Source organism: Choloepus didactylus, chromosome 20, assembly GCF_015220235.1.
Source record: "Choloepus didactylus isolate mChoDid1 chromosome 20, mChoDid1.pri, whole genome shotgun sequence".
Lineage (NCBI taxonomy): Eukaryota > Metazoa > Chordata > Mammalia > Pilosa > Megalonychidae > Choloepus > Choloepus didactylus.
The window spans coordinates 45,560,850-45,579,338 of NC_051326.1; the positions used below are offsets into that span (position 1 = coordinate 45,560,850).

An 18,489-nucleotide genomic window follows, 5' to 3' on the forward strand; every position below is an offset into this window, starting at 1 on the left:
AGAAAACACTGTATTTTATGATCCTGCTTTCAAGGGCTATAGTGAATATAAATACAATTGATTTTAATTTTCTTTTATTTGTAATCAAATAATACTGCTGATCTGCCATCACTGGGTCACTCTTGGAGAGGTGTGTTCTCAGTACCACTGCTGATTTACAGGGGCACTGGTTCATTCCTCCAACCCAGTCCCCCGGTGCAGGACAAACTGTCAGCTGGTTAGATAGGATTAGAAGTTCAACCTTTTGGGCAAAGCACGATTGGTTTCTTACATGATTTCAAAACAGATAAGATATTTGAACATGTGATAAACTTTATAATGTATTCAACAAATACTTACTAAATTTTTACCTTTTGCCCTGGCACTGTGTTAAACATTGGAGATACAGTGATGAACATGTCCTATATAGCCCCTGCCCTCTGGACTCTGTTCAGTGCAGTTGCCACCAGCCACATGGGGCTCTTTACATTTAAATTGCGTGTATTTAAAATTAATTAAATTGAAAATTCAGTTTTTCAGTCACACAAGCCATATTCCAAGTGTTAAGTAGCACATGTGGCTGTGGGCTACTGTATTAGAAAGTTCTCTTGAACGGTCCTTGATCTAGATAGAAACTTACAGATTAGAGGGGAAAACAAAGGAAAGAGGGTATTTGTGATATACAGTGCAGCAAGTGCAACGAAAGGGAAGATAGATACAGGATGCTGTTAGAGCCCAAAGAAGGAGTACTTTGACCTAATTTTAGAAGGTAAGGGGCTGCTTGCCTACGAGGTTAGTAGCGAGGTTAGCCAGGCACAGGGACAAAGTGAAAGAAGTGTTCCCAGCAGAGGGATGGGTCAGCCTCTCTACCTATCCCAAGATAGCTGCAGGTGGTCAGTGTGGTTGGCTGAGAGAAATAGCAGGAACCAGATCTGCTGTGCCAAGTTCGAACTTCATTTTAAGGACTGCAGATAGCCATTGATGTACTTTAAGCTGGACAGTAAACCTAAGAGATTGCATTTTAGAAGGCTTACACTAGCTGCCAAATTGTAGATGGCTTGGAGGGAGAGAATACTGGAGAAATTGGTTAATACTCTTAAATTAATCCAGGCTACAGTAAATGGTGGTGTAAGCTAAGGTGATGGCAGTAACTCTAAACATCACACAAATGGCAACTGTTGTTACTAAGAAATTCTGTTTCTTTCTACAAACTGTACTTTTGTGGTTCTTTCCCAGGAGATGGTTCTCTGTTCAACCAGTTACTCTCTTTCCTGTCTGCTTCACCTGTGGCCAGTCACGTATTTTGAGATGGCCTTTTGGACCACAGGAACAACCTGTTGTGGAATATTTTCTTTTTTTTTTTTTTTTTCTCTGTAGAAAACTGATTTTCCCACACAGAAATCAAACCTATGAACTTAATTTCCTTCTTAGGCTAATGGAGTGAAATGGCCCAAAGGTTATAATGAAACATTTAGAACATATATGATTATGAAAAATTAAGAGTGTTATCTGACTGGGAAATAAGAAGCAAGATTCAGATCACTACTTTTCTTGTTTAATCAGCTTCATATAACTCCAAAACAAGTGGTTATTAGGGTTCTGTAAGCAATAGAGAACATCGTGTCTTTGTAATTGTATCATTGGTTCTTCAGTAAACAAGGTTTAAGAGAAAAGATGGCTATCACAGTCTAATTTAAAAATTTTTTAACTGTACCACTATCCTTTAGTTTCTTATTTTGGCAAATAATTCTTTATGGCCATCTGTTTTTTGCTAAATCTGAGAACATTATCATGACAAACGTATTAAACTTTTAGGTGTGTAACTGTTATGTCGCAGATATCTTCCCCCTTAGATTTAAATGTGAGTTTTGTTTGGTAAATACTTTCTAGTTTGGCAAGAAACTGAGCATTGTAATGAAAAACATCATTAGAAAGAAACTGGTATGTCTGAATAAACAGAAGCAGTAATTGCAAAACAAATGAGTTTTGTGGCTTATGATAGAATTCACCTGCAAAAGTTGACTCTGCTTGCCTAAATTAAATTGTGTAACACAGCTTTGGAATTGTATTTAAAATTTGTTTCTCCAGGATATCAACCTTCCATTTATTTATTCTAAGAGGTTTTCCTTGACTCCAATCCACGCAGAAACTTTTTTTTTTCCCTTCATCACATGGGTGAAAATTATTCATAAAAATCTTTTCCTTAGTTGCTAAATATGTGTAACCCACACCAGTGTGAGTCACAACAATTGTAGGTATGTATTTTAAATAAGGTAGAGTTAGAGTATATTATTTTGTTATGAACTGATAGGTAGGACTTTATATATTTCATTCTCTGTAATCATTAGAAACTTCTTCACATGGTGCCATTAAGATCTAGGGATGGGAATTTCCATATATGTTGCAAATTGTAATAAAAGACAGCTGGAACATCACCTAACTAAAACGTCATCTGCAGCACTCTTGTGCAGATGCACCACACTGTGTGCCAGGCAGTGTTCTGAGTGCTTTAGGTATACAGCAGCCTATGAAGGAGACGTTATTAACATCTCCATTTTACAAATAGGCAAACTGGGGTACAAAGGTCATAAATGGCAGAACCAGGGCATACACAGGTAGTCTGGCTCTTAGAGGACATAATCCATTTTTAATAGTTTTAGGAGGTATATTACAATTTGGTAAGTATTGACACCCACGAAACCCTCATCACTATCAAAATAATGAATATATATATCACCACCAAAATTCTCATTGTGCCTGTCGGTAATCCCTTCTCCACCTCCACCCGATCCAGGGATCTGCTTTCTGTCACTATAGATTATCTTACATTTTCTAGAATTTACATCGTTTGCACTCTTTTTCTTACCATTGTGTATGATGTTAGCTGTTGGTTTTTAGTAGATATCCTGCAGATTTAGAATTTTCCTTTCTGTTTCTAGTTTGATACGAGCTTTTATCATATATTGGTGTTAAAATTGATCAAATAATGTATATCTCTGAAATCTGTTTTTTAATACTTTGCTGAGAATTTGTGTATCAATATTTGAGAGATGGAACTGTAGTTATCCTTTTTTATAATGTCCTTGTCAGGTTTGGGTTTGAAGATTATGTTTTCTTCATAAAACAAGTTGTAACTGGTCACTATCTTTTCTATTCTCTGGAAATGTTTGTGTAAGATGGTGTTAGTTTTTTTCTTCAAATGTTTAGTAAAAGTCATGGTGATTCCACCTAGCCCTGAAGTTCTTTTGTGGGAATATTTTTAGTTACGAATTCAATTTTTAAATAGATACTGAGCTATTAAGATTTTCTGTTTCTACATTTGTTTGTTTTGGTAAGTTGTGCTTCTCTCAGAATTCTCCACTTCATATGAATTATCAAATTTATTTGCGTAGAGTTGTTCACAATATCTTTTTACATATTCAGAATATATATTGATATATCCATTTTCATTCCTGGTATTGATTATTTATACTTCCTCTCTGTTGTTCTTAACCATTCTTGTCATTTGCTTATCAATTTTCTTTCTTCAAAGTTTTGGTGTTTGTTTACTCCTCTCTACTGGTTGTTTTCTTTTCCTTTATTTTCTGCTTTTGTTATGTTTGTTATTTCTTTCCTTCTACTTTATTGGGTTTAATTTGCTAACCTTTTTCTAGCTTCTTCAGATGAGTGCTTACATCATTGATTTTTTAGCCTGTCTTCTTTCTCCTAGATGTAGGCAGGGCTATAAAATACCTTCTAAGCAAGATTTAGTGGCACCTTTTGGTTTTGAGATGTTGTAATTTCATTGAATTTAAAATAACAACTTTTTCAATATTATAAAAACAGTGTCTGTTCAATGCCTTAAACTTGAAATCAGAAAAATATAGTGGACAAACCAAAAACACCTAAATTTACAACATCCAAAGATAACCACAGTTAACATCTTGGTATATGGACTTCCTGTATCTTTAAAAAATATATATTCAGTGTTCCTCTAAAAAAAAAAAAAGCACACTCATACACATATGCATATACATACACACACATGCACAAACGGTATGATATACTTATTTTGTAGCCTCTTCTGTCACATACACCCCTATTAAAATTACTATTTTATAGTCCTTAAAAAACTGATCAATAGTGTAATCATTCTCAACAAGGCAATAGCTTTCATTGTAGTGTTACGATTTATAAAGAAATCACAGAGAATAAAATTGTTGAGTATCTACATAGACTGGAAGAGCATACAAAGAACAAAGATTTATATAAAGAAACTAGAGAAGAAATAAAGTAAGCCTTCAGTTTGTTGTTCTTTGTGGATAATATGGATATACTCCCTCCACCCCTCACAAATATTCTGTTGCATTGGTTCCAAACGGGTTTACTTTGGGTGATAAAAATCCCACGGTTTATGTTTTTTCAAAATCATTGAAGTCAAGCACACACTTTTTGAATAGATGCTAAAAAGGAGAATTTTAATTCTGCCTTTTTTAAAAACTGAATCTCAGAAATTAAAAAAAAAAAATTCATACATGGTCATTTTGACCAAATTCATAATGGTCATTTTTTTGACCATTATTTTAAAAGACCATTCAGTAGTCAGCTTAATTAGAAGATGTTTCTGAATCAGCATTGGCATGTCAGCTAGTTATACTTAAGTACCTAATGTTGTCTAACTCTTGGGAATGAAATAGAAAAATACTGTATCCAAAAATCAGGAGTTATCAAGGTAAAAGATAAAATATACTAATTATGAACAGTGCAGTAATCTTATACTTTTGTGAAGAGTAGTTTTGGTTTCATGCCAAGTTCAAGATAGCTGTAGGTTTCATAGATACAGTTATGAAGTGGATCAAGAGAAAAATGAGAACTGTCATTCAAAAACTAGTAGTGATATTTTTTCACCACTTCTAAAACAGTGTCTTATTTGACAGTGAAACAAACTGGGGACAGGGGGAGGGGCAGGGATGTCCAAGTCAGATGAAAGAGATGAAGTTTAATACTTATTAAAAGTTTCAGATAACTGTATTTTCTGGATAAGATAGCCATGATGTGACTGTTTAATCAAAATAACAAGAGTTCAAGTGGCATAAATAGGTTCCCAGTGTCCACGGAAAGGGAAGAAATTACCTTTACTAACCAGAACAGAACACCTAGAACATTGTAACAAGTAGGTTTCATATCTTAGGCACACACGTTCAAATGGCTACCTGGAGCTCTGTGGTAGGAAGCATTATTGAGGCTATTAAAAAATTAAGAAAACTTAGGTGACATATGATAGCCACCTTAATGAAACACAATATGGAAAACAAATTAGACATGTTCTGTCTAATTACAGAGGATAAAATCAACATCCCTGCATAGAAATTATAGAGAAACAAGTTTTTAGTCAATATAAAAAAACTAACTAAATACAGTGTTTCACAAATTTCACATACATTATTTAATTTTTATTTTTCACAATAATCTTTGTAGGTGACTATATGCACCTCATAAAAATCTAACAAGAACTCTCTAAAAATGAGAATTGTCAAAAAAAATCAAATCACTGCATAGTACAGTAGCAAGTCTTGCTTTTCTAAATCTACTCAAGCAGAGGCTGGAGAGTCTTGTGTTGTCCTAATTAGTGTACTTACCACTAAACAGTATACAGATACGGTTTAAATGTATCACAAGATTTTTATAATAATCATTTTCTTTCAGTCTCCATATCCAACCTCAAATGTTAGGTGCCATCTTCTGTCAGTCTGACTTGATGCCAATGATTTGTTTGAGATGTTCTCTGTCGTGCTCATGGTATCCTTATTCATTGGGTGTTTCTCCTATGTGCTTCCTCCCTAGAGTATTTTCCCTGGCCACATCTTTCAGTGGTATGCTGGAGCCAAACTCTACCAGCCCGAAGAACCAGTTGTGCAAATCTCTTCCCATTCAGTGTTTTCATATTGGGAATATTTACACCAGGGAAATCAACTCCAACTCAGGGCTTCTTTCCTCAGAGAGCTGGTTGTTAACCATTTACCAACACACTTAGAGCTCAAACTTAATCCTCATTTTGTGTGATCTCTTGGTTATTCAGATGGGCAAGTCATTTTTTTTTTCTCCTTCACAAAAGTAGCTCAGAAGATACTAAAGTAAAATTTTTAAAACTTAAGAATTCATTTTTATTTTTTTTCAAGACCATAGGGATGAAATTTTATTCCCAATGAAACCAAAACTCTCATATCCTTAAAAACAAGCCATATTATTATAATTGTAATAATTGTAAGTTTTTATATATAAATAGTTTTCTTAAAAAAGGTAGTATATTCACACGATGGAATACTACATGGCAGTAAGAAGGAACGATCTCGTGAAACATGTGACAACATGGATGCACCTTGAAGACATAATGCTGAGCGAAATAAGCCAGGCACAAAAAGAGAAATATTATATGCTACCACTAATGTGAACTTTGAAAAATGTAAAACAAACGGTTTATAATGTAGAATGTAGGGGAACTAGCAATAGAGAGCAATTAAGGAAGGGGGAACAATAATCCAAGAAGAACAGATAAGCTATTTAACATTCTGGGGATGCCCAGGAATGACTATGGTCTGTTAATTTCTGATGGATATAGTAGGAACAAGGTCACAGAAATGTTGCTATATTAGGTAACTTTCTTGGGGTAAAGTAGGAACATGTTGGAAGTAAAGCAGTTATCTTAGGTTAGTTGTCTTTTTCTTACTCCCTTGTTATGGTCTCTTTGAACTGTTCTTTTATTGTATGTTTTTTGTTTTTTTTTTTCATACAGTTGATTTAAAAAAAAAAAAGTTTAAAAAAAAAACAAGGAAAAAAATATCTATAGCCCCCTTGAGGAGCCTGTGGAGAATGCAGGGGTATTGGCCTACCCCACCTCGATGGTTGCTAACATGACCACAGACATAGGGGTCTGGTGGTTAGATGGGCTAAGCCCTCTACCATAGGTTTTACCCTTGGGAAGACAGTTGCTGCAAAGGAGAGGCTAGGCCTCCCTATAATTGTGCCTAAGAGCCTCCTCCCGAATGCCTCTTGGTTCAGATGTGGCCCTCTCTCTCTAGCTAAGCCAACTTGAAAGGTGAAATCACTGCCCTCCCCACTATGTGGGATCAGGCACCCAGGGGAGTGAATCTCCCTGGCAACGTGGAATATGACTCCCGGGGAGGAATGTAGACCCGGCATCGTGAGACGGAGAATATCTTCTTGACCAAAAGGGGGATGTGAAAGGAAATGAAATAAGCTTCAGTGGCAGAGATATTCCAAAAGGAGCCGAGAGGTCACTCTGGTGGGCACTTTTACGCACAATTTAGACAACCCTTTTTAGGTTCTAAAGAATTGGGGTAGCTGGTGGTGGATACCTGAAACTATCAAACTACAACCCAGAACCCATGAATCTTGAAGACAATTGTATAAAAATGTAGCTTATGAGGGGTGACAATGGGATTGGGAAAGCCATAAGGACCACACTCCCCTTTGTCTAGTTTATGGATGGATGAGTAGAAAAATAGGGAAAGGAAACAAACAAACAAACAGACAAAGGTACCCAGTGTTCTTTTTTACTTCAATTGCTCTTTTTCACTTTAATTATTATTCTTGTTATTTTTGTGTGTGTGCTAATGAAGGTGTCTGGGATTGATTTAGGTGATGAATGTACAACTATGTAATGGTACTGTGAACAATTGAATGTACAATTTGTTCTGTATGACTGCGTGGTATGTGAATATATCTCAATAAAATGAAGATTAAAAAAAGGTAGTATATTAAGGTTAGTCTCAGGATCTTTGATAGTGTAATTATCATGTGGTCAATTTGGGAATAACTAAAATAAATATTTAATTCCTTTTCTCCTAGAACTAAAAAATTCTAATGGAAAATTTATTTATCCTATTTGTATGGTTCTATTTTGCTAAAAGTTATTGCATTTTATTTTTCTTTTACAGATCTGGATCTTCATGAACAACCAAAAAGAAAAAGAACTAGAAAGCATAAATCAAAGAAAAATTTTAAAAATCACAGTAATGTCCATGCAGAACAATCAGAGTTAGAAAAACAGAAGAGTCTTTTACAAGAAAAATTACAGCCGCAGCACACAGATGGCACCACAATAAGCAAAAATAAAAAAAGGAAACTGAAAAAGAAACAGCAAATTAAAAAGAAGAAAGCAGCTGGCTTACTAACAAAAGCCTCTGGCATCAATTTCATGTACCAGCCTGAGGAGAGCAACAGTGAACAGGAAGACGTAAGGGACACTGATGGAGAAGATGTTAAAGACACCAACGAGGAAGACGGTGGCAGTGCTAATGAAAAGGCAGATGCTGTCCTAAACTTCCTGAAGTCAACACAAGAAATTTACTTTTATGATGGTATGGTTTTTCCTCAGTTTTTCTTTTGAGTAATGGATCCACTTGAAAAGTTTGGAAAAGTAAGCAAAATATTGTAAACTATTTCAAAAGATGTATACAGACCAGAGGGCTTGATTAACTCATGTTCGTTTTCATAAGCTAACTGGGATTTAAAAGAAGCACAACTATCTCCTTTAGAAAATATTATATTTTACTTTTCCACATATAACTTAATGATTTAAGAATTTTTGTTAAGCATTTTTTTGAGCAACTATTGTTTGTATTGCTGTAGTAGATGAAAATAAAAGCAAATATATTCTCACGGGATAATTCCTTAGATATGTATTGAGCTTTATTAACAACTGACCAAAGAATTAGAAAGAAGAAAATGCTAACTAGGAGCCAGCATGGTTACACCAAGAGTAAAGGCACTCAAAATAAACTCTTTTCCTCTTTTGATTACATTACTATTAGATTCAGAGGGATGTGGTGAGTTTAGTATTTCCAGATTTCAGCAAGGCATTTGACAGTGCTCTTTGGGAATAATAGTGTGCATAAGATTGAGAAATATTGGCTATATTATAATTTGGGAAGTATGTAACTGCTTTAAACAATGATGCAAATATATCATTATTAATAGACCAGTTTTAACCAATAAAAAATGATTGCAGGTGACTTTAACCCATTCCTCTTTAGCATGTTTATCAACAATTTGTGTCAGAAAATTAAAAACATACTGAAATATTCAAATGACACAAATAAGAAGTCAAGGCTAAGGAACTCCAAAACAGATATAAGATTCAGAAAGATCTCAGTAGATTTTCCATTCTGTGTATGATGGAGTAGCGTGTAGCAGACCAACAGTGCTGCCAAGAATAACTAGAAAAACCAGATAAAATACGAAAAAAATAAATAAATAAAAATAAAAACAAAAACAAAAAAACCAACAAACAAAAAACCTCAGTTGAAGGAATCTAAGCTGCTGAGGAAATGAGCTCATAAGAGGACAAAACCCAGAGAAAGTAAAACCACTTGGGTGGGGAGAGCTTCAAGGTATTAGTCAATTCTGGGTGTGTGGGCCATTTGATGAGGATATAAGGAAAGGAGTGGAGGACCATTTTTAAAAGGCAGAGAAATCTGCAGAGCTTGCAGTCTGGCAAGTTGAGAGAGACAAAAAGTAGAGGGGTCAAAGGCTGGCTGATTCTGGTGAGAAAGGAGGGTCAGAGAATGGAACCAAACATTTCTGCTGGTTTTCCTCCCAAAACATTTGCCACATTGTGAAGCTGTAGGATGAGGGGTAAGAAGCCAAGCATAGAGCCTCTAAATATCAGTGGACTTTTTGGCAGTCTTAAGGTGCTAAAGAAGCAAGAATTAACTCAGACCTTCAAGTGGAATACCTGGAGTGCTATGCCCTAGAATAAACGCAAACAAGAGGTAGATGATCCTTTGCAAACCTTCAGCCCAGTCTTTAGTCACCTCAATCCTGAAGGAACATCAAGTTGATGAGCCTCTGCTTTATCTGCCTAGCAGAGGAAAGGATGAACCCTCCCTGAAGGAAAATATCATCCAAAATCTCTACAATTTTTTTTTAATATACATTCAATAACAATTGATGAGACATCCCACGGGACAGAACCATATGACCAAAAACCAAGGGGGAAAAAAACAATAGTAGAAATATGCCACAGATATGGGGGATATTGAAGTTATCAGACAAGGAATTTAAAATAGCTATGATTTCAGCATTCAAGCAAATAGGGAATAAAAGGAGAAAAAAGATGAAAAAATGGAGAATTGCATGAGATAATCTGAATCTATTAAGATAATCAAATGGAATTCTAGACCTGAAAAATATAATAACTGGAATTAAGAACTCAGAGACACTTGCATTTAAAAAGCAGATTAGATCCAGCATGAAAGAGTGACTTAGAAAACAGGTCAAAGAAAATATCCAGAATGAAGAAAAGAGCAAAAAAGAAATACAGAAAAGAGCCTAAGAGACATATGGGAAACAGTGAAAGGGTCTAACATATGTGTAATTGGAATCTAAGACGTTTTGTAAACTCTAAGCAGGATTACTATAAAGAATAGATTATAGTTGAGTTGCCGAAAATTAATGATAGAAAATAGAAGAGCAGCCAGAGAATAAAGACACATTATCTTCATAGAAGCAACATAAGGCTGATGATTGACCTCTCAAAAGAAACAACAGAAGCCAATAGGTTATTTTCATAGTTTTCTTTGCTTTATACTAGACACTCAACAGTCTTATTCTTTTTTTATTTTTCTTAGACACATGACATAAACATAGAGAACTTAGTTCCATTGCCTTGTTTTATGCTGCTGCTATTCATGAGTTTCAATAGCATATTATATTTGGGAAGACACTATGAAAAATCAGAAATATTCCTACATATAAATAGATATTCAGATTTCCACTGTCATTTATGAAGAAGTTTTATGTTGTCTTCTTGTTTACTTTTCAAAGTTCTAGTCTGATTATCTCTCCTGATAGTTTTTTTACATCCCAAGCATCCCACTCTAAGTAGACATATATGTTTGAGGTTTTCCTTAGGAGATGAAAGCTTATCTTTAAAACAAAATATCATTTTAAAAATAAAAATAAAAAGATATTTCTAACTGGTACTGATTTTGTTTAGGTGTCTCCAAAGATTCCGATTCAACTGCCTTTGTGGAAACTACCGAAGAGCTATTTAAACATCTTGAATCTCACAGCATGTCTCCCTCAGATGTGTTCATTCTGGATCACATGAAAACACTGTTACTCTTGCAAGATATTGAAAGATTGAAAAGTGCTCTGGAAATGTTCCCAGAACATTGCATGATGCCTCCTGGTATGTACTGTACAATTTATTCGTTGTACTGCTTAAGATACTCAAGGTTTGCCTCTGAAAAACTTACACCCCACCAAAACAGCAATGAGTCAGAAAATATAACAATGCACATATGGCTTGGAAGAATAGAGTCCCACAGAGGAATATGCTTTTTGTATCTCTGCTTGATATAAAAATATGTCACATAATATATGCAGAAATACATGTGCAGTCCAATTTTCCAGCCTTGTGAGTTATCAACTCTCAGGGCCAAATTTTCGTAAGTTTAAATAGAAGTGAAAAAATTTATTTCTTCCTTTTTTTTTTTTTACTTTTCCTCTGCTAGATTGGCAAAGGATAAATTTTTTCTGTCCTCTGAACCTGTTCATATACCTTATCAAAGCCCTACAGTGCTAGAAAGAGAGTTGAATTATTATGGTGATTTTTATTTTGCTTACTAACTCAACAACTCAATTTTTATTGGGTACACAATCTTTGCAAATAGGAGTTTACTGGAGAGCTGACTAGTTGCCAGTTGTGCTCATTTCTACTCAACTCTGTATTAAGTGACAGCACATTGGTAGCTTGAAATAGGCCTTAGTAGGCATATTTAGACCCTGGAAATCTGCAAACACTGATAATCAGGGCACTTTTGGGAGAGCTACTTTACCTGCACAGCACTATGGGCAGTACACTGACTGACCCAGAATAGATGCTTGGTAAATTTTCAGTTGAATGAGTGAATGAAAGATACCCTGCAGATTACTTTGAGGAAATTTCAAAATAAGTGCAATGCATAATTCTGTCCTTGAAAACCTTACAGTATTGCTAGAGAGTCAAGGCTAACATATTTAAAAAGCCAAATAGCAATTCACGTTAAATAACAATGAAGCAATAACAATATGATGCAATAATTAGCAAGTGAATGATACGGATAATAAGTACTTTGATTCCTAAATCAAAGAGATCATTTTGGGCTGGGGTAACCAAGAGGAGCTGCCTCACATGTATGTTAATTAATTTGTTAAGGAGAAACTTTTTGCATTTCTAACTTGTGCCAGGCATTATTCTGGGTTATGGGGATTATCAGTTAACAAAGCAGATAAAGATACTGTCCTTTGGTGCTTACATTTAGTGGAGGAGACAGAATCAACAAGATAAATAAGCAAAATATGTAGTATATTTGATAGAGAAAAGACTGTAGAGAAGACAGTAAAGCAGGGAAGGGTGATGCTCTTGCAGCAACTGCTCTGCTAAAGGAGTGTGTCTAATCTGTTCAAGGAATGAAAAGGAGATGACTAGTGTGAGGAATTGCCAGGAGACCAGAGTAGTTGGGGCAGAGTGAATGGGGAGTAGAGTAGAGGAAGAGGAAGTAAGAGAGGTAGCAGGGGGACCAAGCCTTGTTGGGCTCTAGAGGTCATGGTAAGTTTATTGGCTTTATCTGAGAGAAATGGGAGGTTACTGGAGGGCTTTGAGCAGAAGAGGGGTGTGGTCTGAATGTTCTTAGCAGGATCTCTCCAGCTATTGTGTTGAGAATAGATTAAAGGTGTTGAGACTAGATTGAAGGTGGGTTCTGAGAGCAAAAGCAGGAGACCAGTTGTGGGGAGGGTGGCTGTAACAGTAATCCTGATGAGAAATTGCTGTAGCATCAGGGTGGTAGTAGTGAGGATGGCAAGGTGTGGTCAGAGCCTGGATACATTTTGAAGGTAGAACCAATAAGATTTGCTCACAGACTAGATATGGGGTGTGAGAGAAAGAGACACATTTTGGGCCCCAGCAACTAGAATGATCAAATTGCCAGTTATGAGGTGAGAAAGGTGGCTAGAAGGAGCCGATTCAGGGGTGAGGGGACATACCAGGAGCTCTGTTTTAGACAGGTTAAATTTGGGGTACTTGTTAGATATCCAGGTAGAGATTTAGAATTGTAAAGTCATTTGTCACCTTGACAGAGCAGTTTCAGGGAAGTACTGGAGGAGAATGTGGCAAAAGCTTTGTTAGAATGGGTTCAAGAGAGAATAAGGAAGAGAAATTGGAGACAGTGAGTAAAGATAACACTTTTGAGAATGTAAGGAAAGAAGAGAAATAAGACAGGAGGAGGAAATGGGGTCAAGAGGCTTTTTTTAAAATGGGAAAAATAGCAATATAGTTGGCTTCTGATGGGATGGAGGAGAGATCTGCTGGAGAAGCGTTATTTCTATTGAAAATGCAAGTTGGAGCTTCAAATGTTTATATCAAATTAATAGTTTACTCTAAAAGATCATTTAAATCTAATCCAGTATTGGGGTTGGGTTTTTTTTGTTTTTCGGGTTTTGGGTTTTTTGTGTTTTTTTTGTTTGTTTGTTTTTGGTTAGCTGACAGGCCTGCAATATTAAGTGTTTAACAAATTAAGACCTCTATAATAAAATTTTATCTCCAACTGTGTAAAAAGCCAATTAAACTATATGAGATTTTTATGAAAGAGGAAAATGAGTCATTGAAAATTTTAAATTTAAAAATTGTTAAATTTGTTGTATTCCTCATACTTATAACTTTTCTTATGCTAGTGTTCTGAAGTGCATCAAGAAATTTTTTGGCAGCTCTTGAGAATTTACCAGAAATGCTTCTCTTGGTTACATGTTAAAATTGATTGGACAAATTTCATCCCCAAGAATATTAACTTTAAGCAATTAAAGAATTAAAAAGTTAAGACTTAAAAAACTTAAACTGTGTTTGAAGCAGATTTCTGTAAAAAGAGATTCCCTTTTCATGCATATAGAGTACATATTTAAAGTTTTTCTATGTCAATGTTTTTTGTAAAATAACATTTTATAAATGGTGAAGCTTTGTTTTCAAATATTGGATATGTCTAATGTGGATTTTGCCTGTATAGCTTTTTTTAAATGGAGTTTTCTTTTTCAAAATACTAGGTTTTGAAATTTAATTGATAGCTCTGTCTTTCCTCTTTATAGAAATAAGCATGGAAAAGTAGCATTTTAAAAGTAGATATTAGTGTTTTCTTTTATCTATTAAAACTCCTTTCTCCTCTTCACTGGCTCAGTAATTATTTTTCCTAAATCATAGAGGTTTCATTTGAGTATGATATGAACAGTTTTTCAGAAGTTTAATTCCTGTGTTTTTATAGTGTTAGGACACAGCTGATGTTCAGTAAATATTCCTTGATTTGATTGATCTCACATTTATATATCACATTTTATGATATATATGCACATACATATTTTCAAAAAACTGTCATTTATTCCAATTTTATCACATACCATACCCCATGAAGGTGCTCTACATATTTCCTCATTTAATCCTCCTTTAATCTTCTTTATGTCAGTTACACTTTTATCATCCTCACTGTTGGGGAAGTGGAGACTTCGAGAGGTTAGGTAACCTGCCTTTGGACAGAACAGTCTATTTTGGTAGAATCTTAGAAGTCCACTTCTATTTGGCTCCTTGCAGACTCCCTTCTGCCAAGTTAGAGCCCAGGAGTTGGCAGCTGGTTGGGATCCTCTCTCCTAGCACTTCCCCAGGTCTCTGGATCCCATTTGGTTTGGAAGTGAAACTTCAGTAGCAGCAGCAGCAAGTTAATTTCCCCAGGGCAATCCTAGGATCTGGACCAGACTTGGAGGGATTGTCGATCTATTCTTTGCTCTCTTTCCTTTTAGTGCTTTGTGTGTAACTCTCTTTGATTAATCATTTTAGAAGTATTACAAGTCCATTACAAACTAAATTCTAGGGATAGTGTCTTTACAAGTTATAAAGCTTGACATTTGAGGAGAATCTTTATTCACAAGTATAATTCTTCCATGAAACAGCAAAAAAGGTTGGTCAGGGATGTCAAAGACTTTGTCTACCTGATAGTTTGCAATTGGTTACTCCTGGCATAGCTGTAGTGTTTATGAAATTTGAATGTTGTGTAATCATTTTATTGTCTCACTTAAGATTCTACTTTTACCTTTTTTTGCTCCCCGTTGTGATAACTTCTGTTTCCATTTAATTTGAGTTTGTGTATAATTTTCTTTCAAATTTGCTGTGATTTCATGAAGTTCAGGTCTAATAGAATTGGTAAACCTGTAGGACTTATAACCAAGTAAAATACAAATATTCAGAATTTACCCATTGTTTTTGCCATATTTGTTATATAAGGGGTGATTCACAAGTGTGGTGTGTCATGACCGACAGCATTTTTAATAGCAAAGTTGCATTTTACTAGATTATTTCAGTTTACTTTGGACCCAAAGGCTAATATCTTAAAAAATACCATAATAATAATTTATGTGTTTTTTTTTTTTTTCCTTTCCAGACCAGGCCAGAGTAATCTCAACTTTCTTTAATTACTGGATTACACATATTCTTCCTGAGAAAAACAGTGAATAGAATCAGTATGTCTACTTAAGAAGAGATGAAACTTAAGAAAAAAATACAGAAGAGAAATATAAAATGGGCTGAGAGTTAAATTCCCTATTTTTTCTTTGTAGCCCAAATCATGTGAACTTTGAAAACATTTGTACCATATTATTTATTCATGTGTTTGTACATAGCAGGCAAGATGTCATCTGAGATGCTGAAGAATTGGAATAAAACTTGAAATTTTTCACTTATTTGCAATTGTATATGTCTTGAATTACTACACAAAGTTTGTTTTTCTAATTTCTGTAAAATTTGAAAATAGGCATTGTTTAAATTGAATAAACTGTATAGTTTAAGGTTATTATATGTTTTTTAATGTTTTAGATCACCTAGTATTTCAAAGTTTTAAGGCTGCTTTATAAAAATTAAAATATTCTGGTTTAAGTAGTTTGATTATAGATGAATTTATTTTCTTCTTTTTTCCCTTTTCCCTACTTGAGAATAACACCAAGAAAATTGGTTTTCCTCTGCGATCTTTCTTTTCATCTTGGAAGCAGCTACCAGTTTCCATCATACTGAGTTTTAAAAACACCAACCAATTGGTGTAACCTTTTCAGAGAACTTTTGACTCTGTCCATGAAAATTTTTAATTGCACATACTCTTTAACCCATAAATTCAACTTTAATGTTGTTATCCTAAGGAAATGTTTGCACAAAGATGTATTTGCAGCTTTACAGAGATGTTCCTTGCAGCATTGCTGGTGTAGCAAAAAATTGCAAGCAACCTAAATAACTATAAATGGGAAGTTAAATTTTGAAATATCCAAAAAATGTAATATTGTTGCTTTTAAAAGGAATGAGATACTGCAATGGAAAGATGTCTTTTCCAAATTGTAAAGTAAAAATTATCACATAAGTGTCCCATTTTTGGTAAAATTTAAAATAGTCTTAATATACATGGATAGATAGACCTTTTCCCTTAGAGACTATTGTCCCATAAAAACATAAATAATGTCACATACCTGTGCAAAATCCTCTAGTGCCTCCTACCTCAGAGTAAATGTCAAAAGTTCTTACGAAGGACTATGTCTGGGGTCAGAAATCTGGATCCCACAGGCTAAATCCAACCCACCATCTGTTTTTATACAGCCTGTGAGCCAAGAAAAGGTTTTACACTTTTAAATGGCTGAGGGCGGGGGGTAGGAAGAGAGGGGAATGTGCGACAGAGACTGTGGCCCACAAACCTATAATGTTTACTATCTGGTCCTTTACAGAAAGGGGTTTGCCAACCCCTGGCCTATACATCATTAGACTGATAATGAAAGAACTTGGTGAATGAATGTTGACACAACATATGGAACAGGTAAAGGTAAACCCAATATGCATGCACCTCCATGGTGACCACGGGAAACCACCCCGTGGCTCCGGGGAGGCCGGCATAAGGCTTAGCTGTCCCCATCACTGTTTCCCAGAGGGCGCTCGTCTGAGCCATACTCTGCCAAGCCAGAATCCCAGGCCCCATGTTGCTCAAATTGCTCCCATATCACCCACTGAATTCTCTGAGCGACTTCACCTGCTCATCCAGGTAATGTGTCTCAACGAAGTCACACAAGTGGGGGTCGTTTTTGTCAATGGCCAGTTTGTGCAGTTCCAGTAGTGGCCGAGTCATCCTTTTTCCCGTGTGTAATGCACACTCCATTCCCAACCTGCTCTTTCTGGTTTCCTGATATCCTGAAGGAAGATTCCACCACTTCCTTGCTTCTGCAGCTTCATGTTTCTCAGCATGTTCCCTCTCCTCATGAGACTGGGGAAGAAAATATTTGGCAAAATTCTTCCAAGCCACATCATCATGGTCGAAGCAGTAAGACATTGACAGGTAGACAAGAGGGTAGAGCCCCAATTTGACCAGGTGGCGGCACGAGTCCTGGTTCTGGACCTGGCGCACCGGCGACGGGAGCGCACGCCATGGCGGCGGCTGAGGAGGCGCGGCGGGAAAGGCGGGGAAGATGGCGGCGGAGGCGGGAGGCTGCGCGGAGGCGCTTTCCCGCCGGCTGAGCGCCGCGTCCCTTCAAGCGCTGGTGAAGCAGGAAACCCCGGCGACTCTCTGCGAAGCCGTCTAGCCAATAAACACTTTTTGAACGAATAAATTGGTAGAAAAAGTAGGTAAGTAGTTACCCCAAACTATTAACCTCTGTACATTTATATCATGTTTAAAATACTTTTCAATGTGGATGAGCCACTTCTATAATTTTTAAAGATGCAAATCTGGAGAAAAAATTCATAGGAAAAAAAAAAAAAGCCACTTTCACAGATGAAAGATAGTGCTCTATCGTAGTAATGTGTCTATTTGTGTGTAATGATAGAATGATTTCACAGGTGCAAAAATAACATACAGAATAATAAAGTGATATACACAATGCCCAGTTAATGGTTGAACTGGGATTAGAACCCAGGTCTCCTCACTTTTTGTTCTATACCACATGACATTTTTCAATTAAATTTGGGCATATGTTGTGCTAACCATAAAGCCTCACTCTGCCTTAGTCTTGGAATAATAGAATTCGAAGAATAGGTCAGAAAGCTGATCCTGCCTTCTCTGCCCAGTGCTTTAATTCTTCCTATAATTACTTCATTATGCCATTTGTTTGATTGGTATTGTATTATATAGAGGAGAACACAGGGCAAATTGAAAGCTCTGGTTATCTGAGTGAGGTAGGAGAACAAGACAATTGGTAAACATTCACTTTTCTAGTGCTATGTTACTCCCTTCTTATTTCTCTCCTCCTTACTTTTAGTTATATCCTATGTGTTCCAGAAGAGTTTGTAAGTGGCTTAGAAGTACACAATAACTCTTGGAAGACGGCATAAATTAAAATGGGAAGGAAGTAAAACAAAGGTGGGATTATGAAATAGAGCTAGGGATAAAGCCAAAAAAGCATCCCATGATGACGTACAGCTATGTTATGGGTTGGCCACGAAAGACAGCTCTAAACTTTAATAGT

At 35.8% G+C, this 18,489-nt stretch overlaps 2 protein-coding genes across 2 annotated transcripts in view; one reads left to right on the plus strand and one right to left on the minus strand.

Annotated features, from left to right (window-relative positions):
* Positions 1–15,920, plus strand: part of ERICH1 (glutamate rich 1) — a 137,033-nt gene extending 121,113 nt beyond the window's left edge. Inside the window, exons 4-6 of the mRNA XM_037813174.1 lie at positions 7,917–8,339; positions 10,979–11,173; positions 15,441–15,920. Of these exons, the coding sequence (XP_037669102.1) occupies positions 7,917–8,339; positions 10,979–11,173; positions 15,441–15,514 (692 nt within the window). The 3' untranslated portion in view covers positions 15,515–15,920. The remainder of the gene's footprint in view (positions 1–7,916; positions 8,340–10,978; positions 11,174–15,440) is intronic.
* A 1,110-nt stretch (positions 15,921–17,030) lies between these two features.
* Positions 17,031–18,120, minus strand: LOC119516482 (ferritin heavy chain-like). The gene is made up of 2 exons (XM_037812794.1): positions 18,116–18,120; positions 17,031–17,553 (listed from the first exon to the last, which is right to left on the minus strand). Exons 1-2 carry the CDS (start codon positions 18,118–18,120, stop codon positions 17,031–17,033), a joined length of 528 nt encoding a protein of 175 aa, XP_037668722.1.
* Positions 18,121–18,489: the final 369 nt, after the last annotated feature.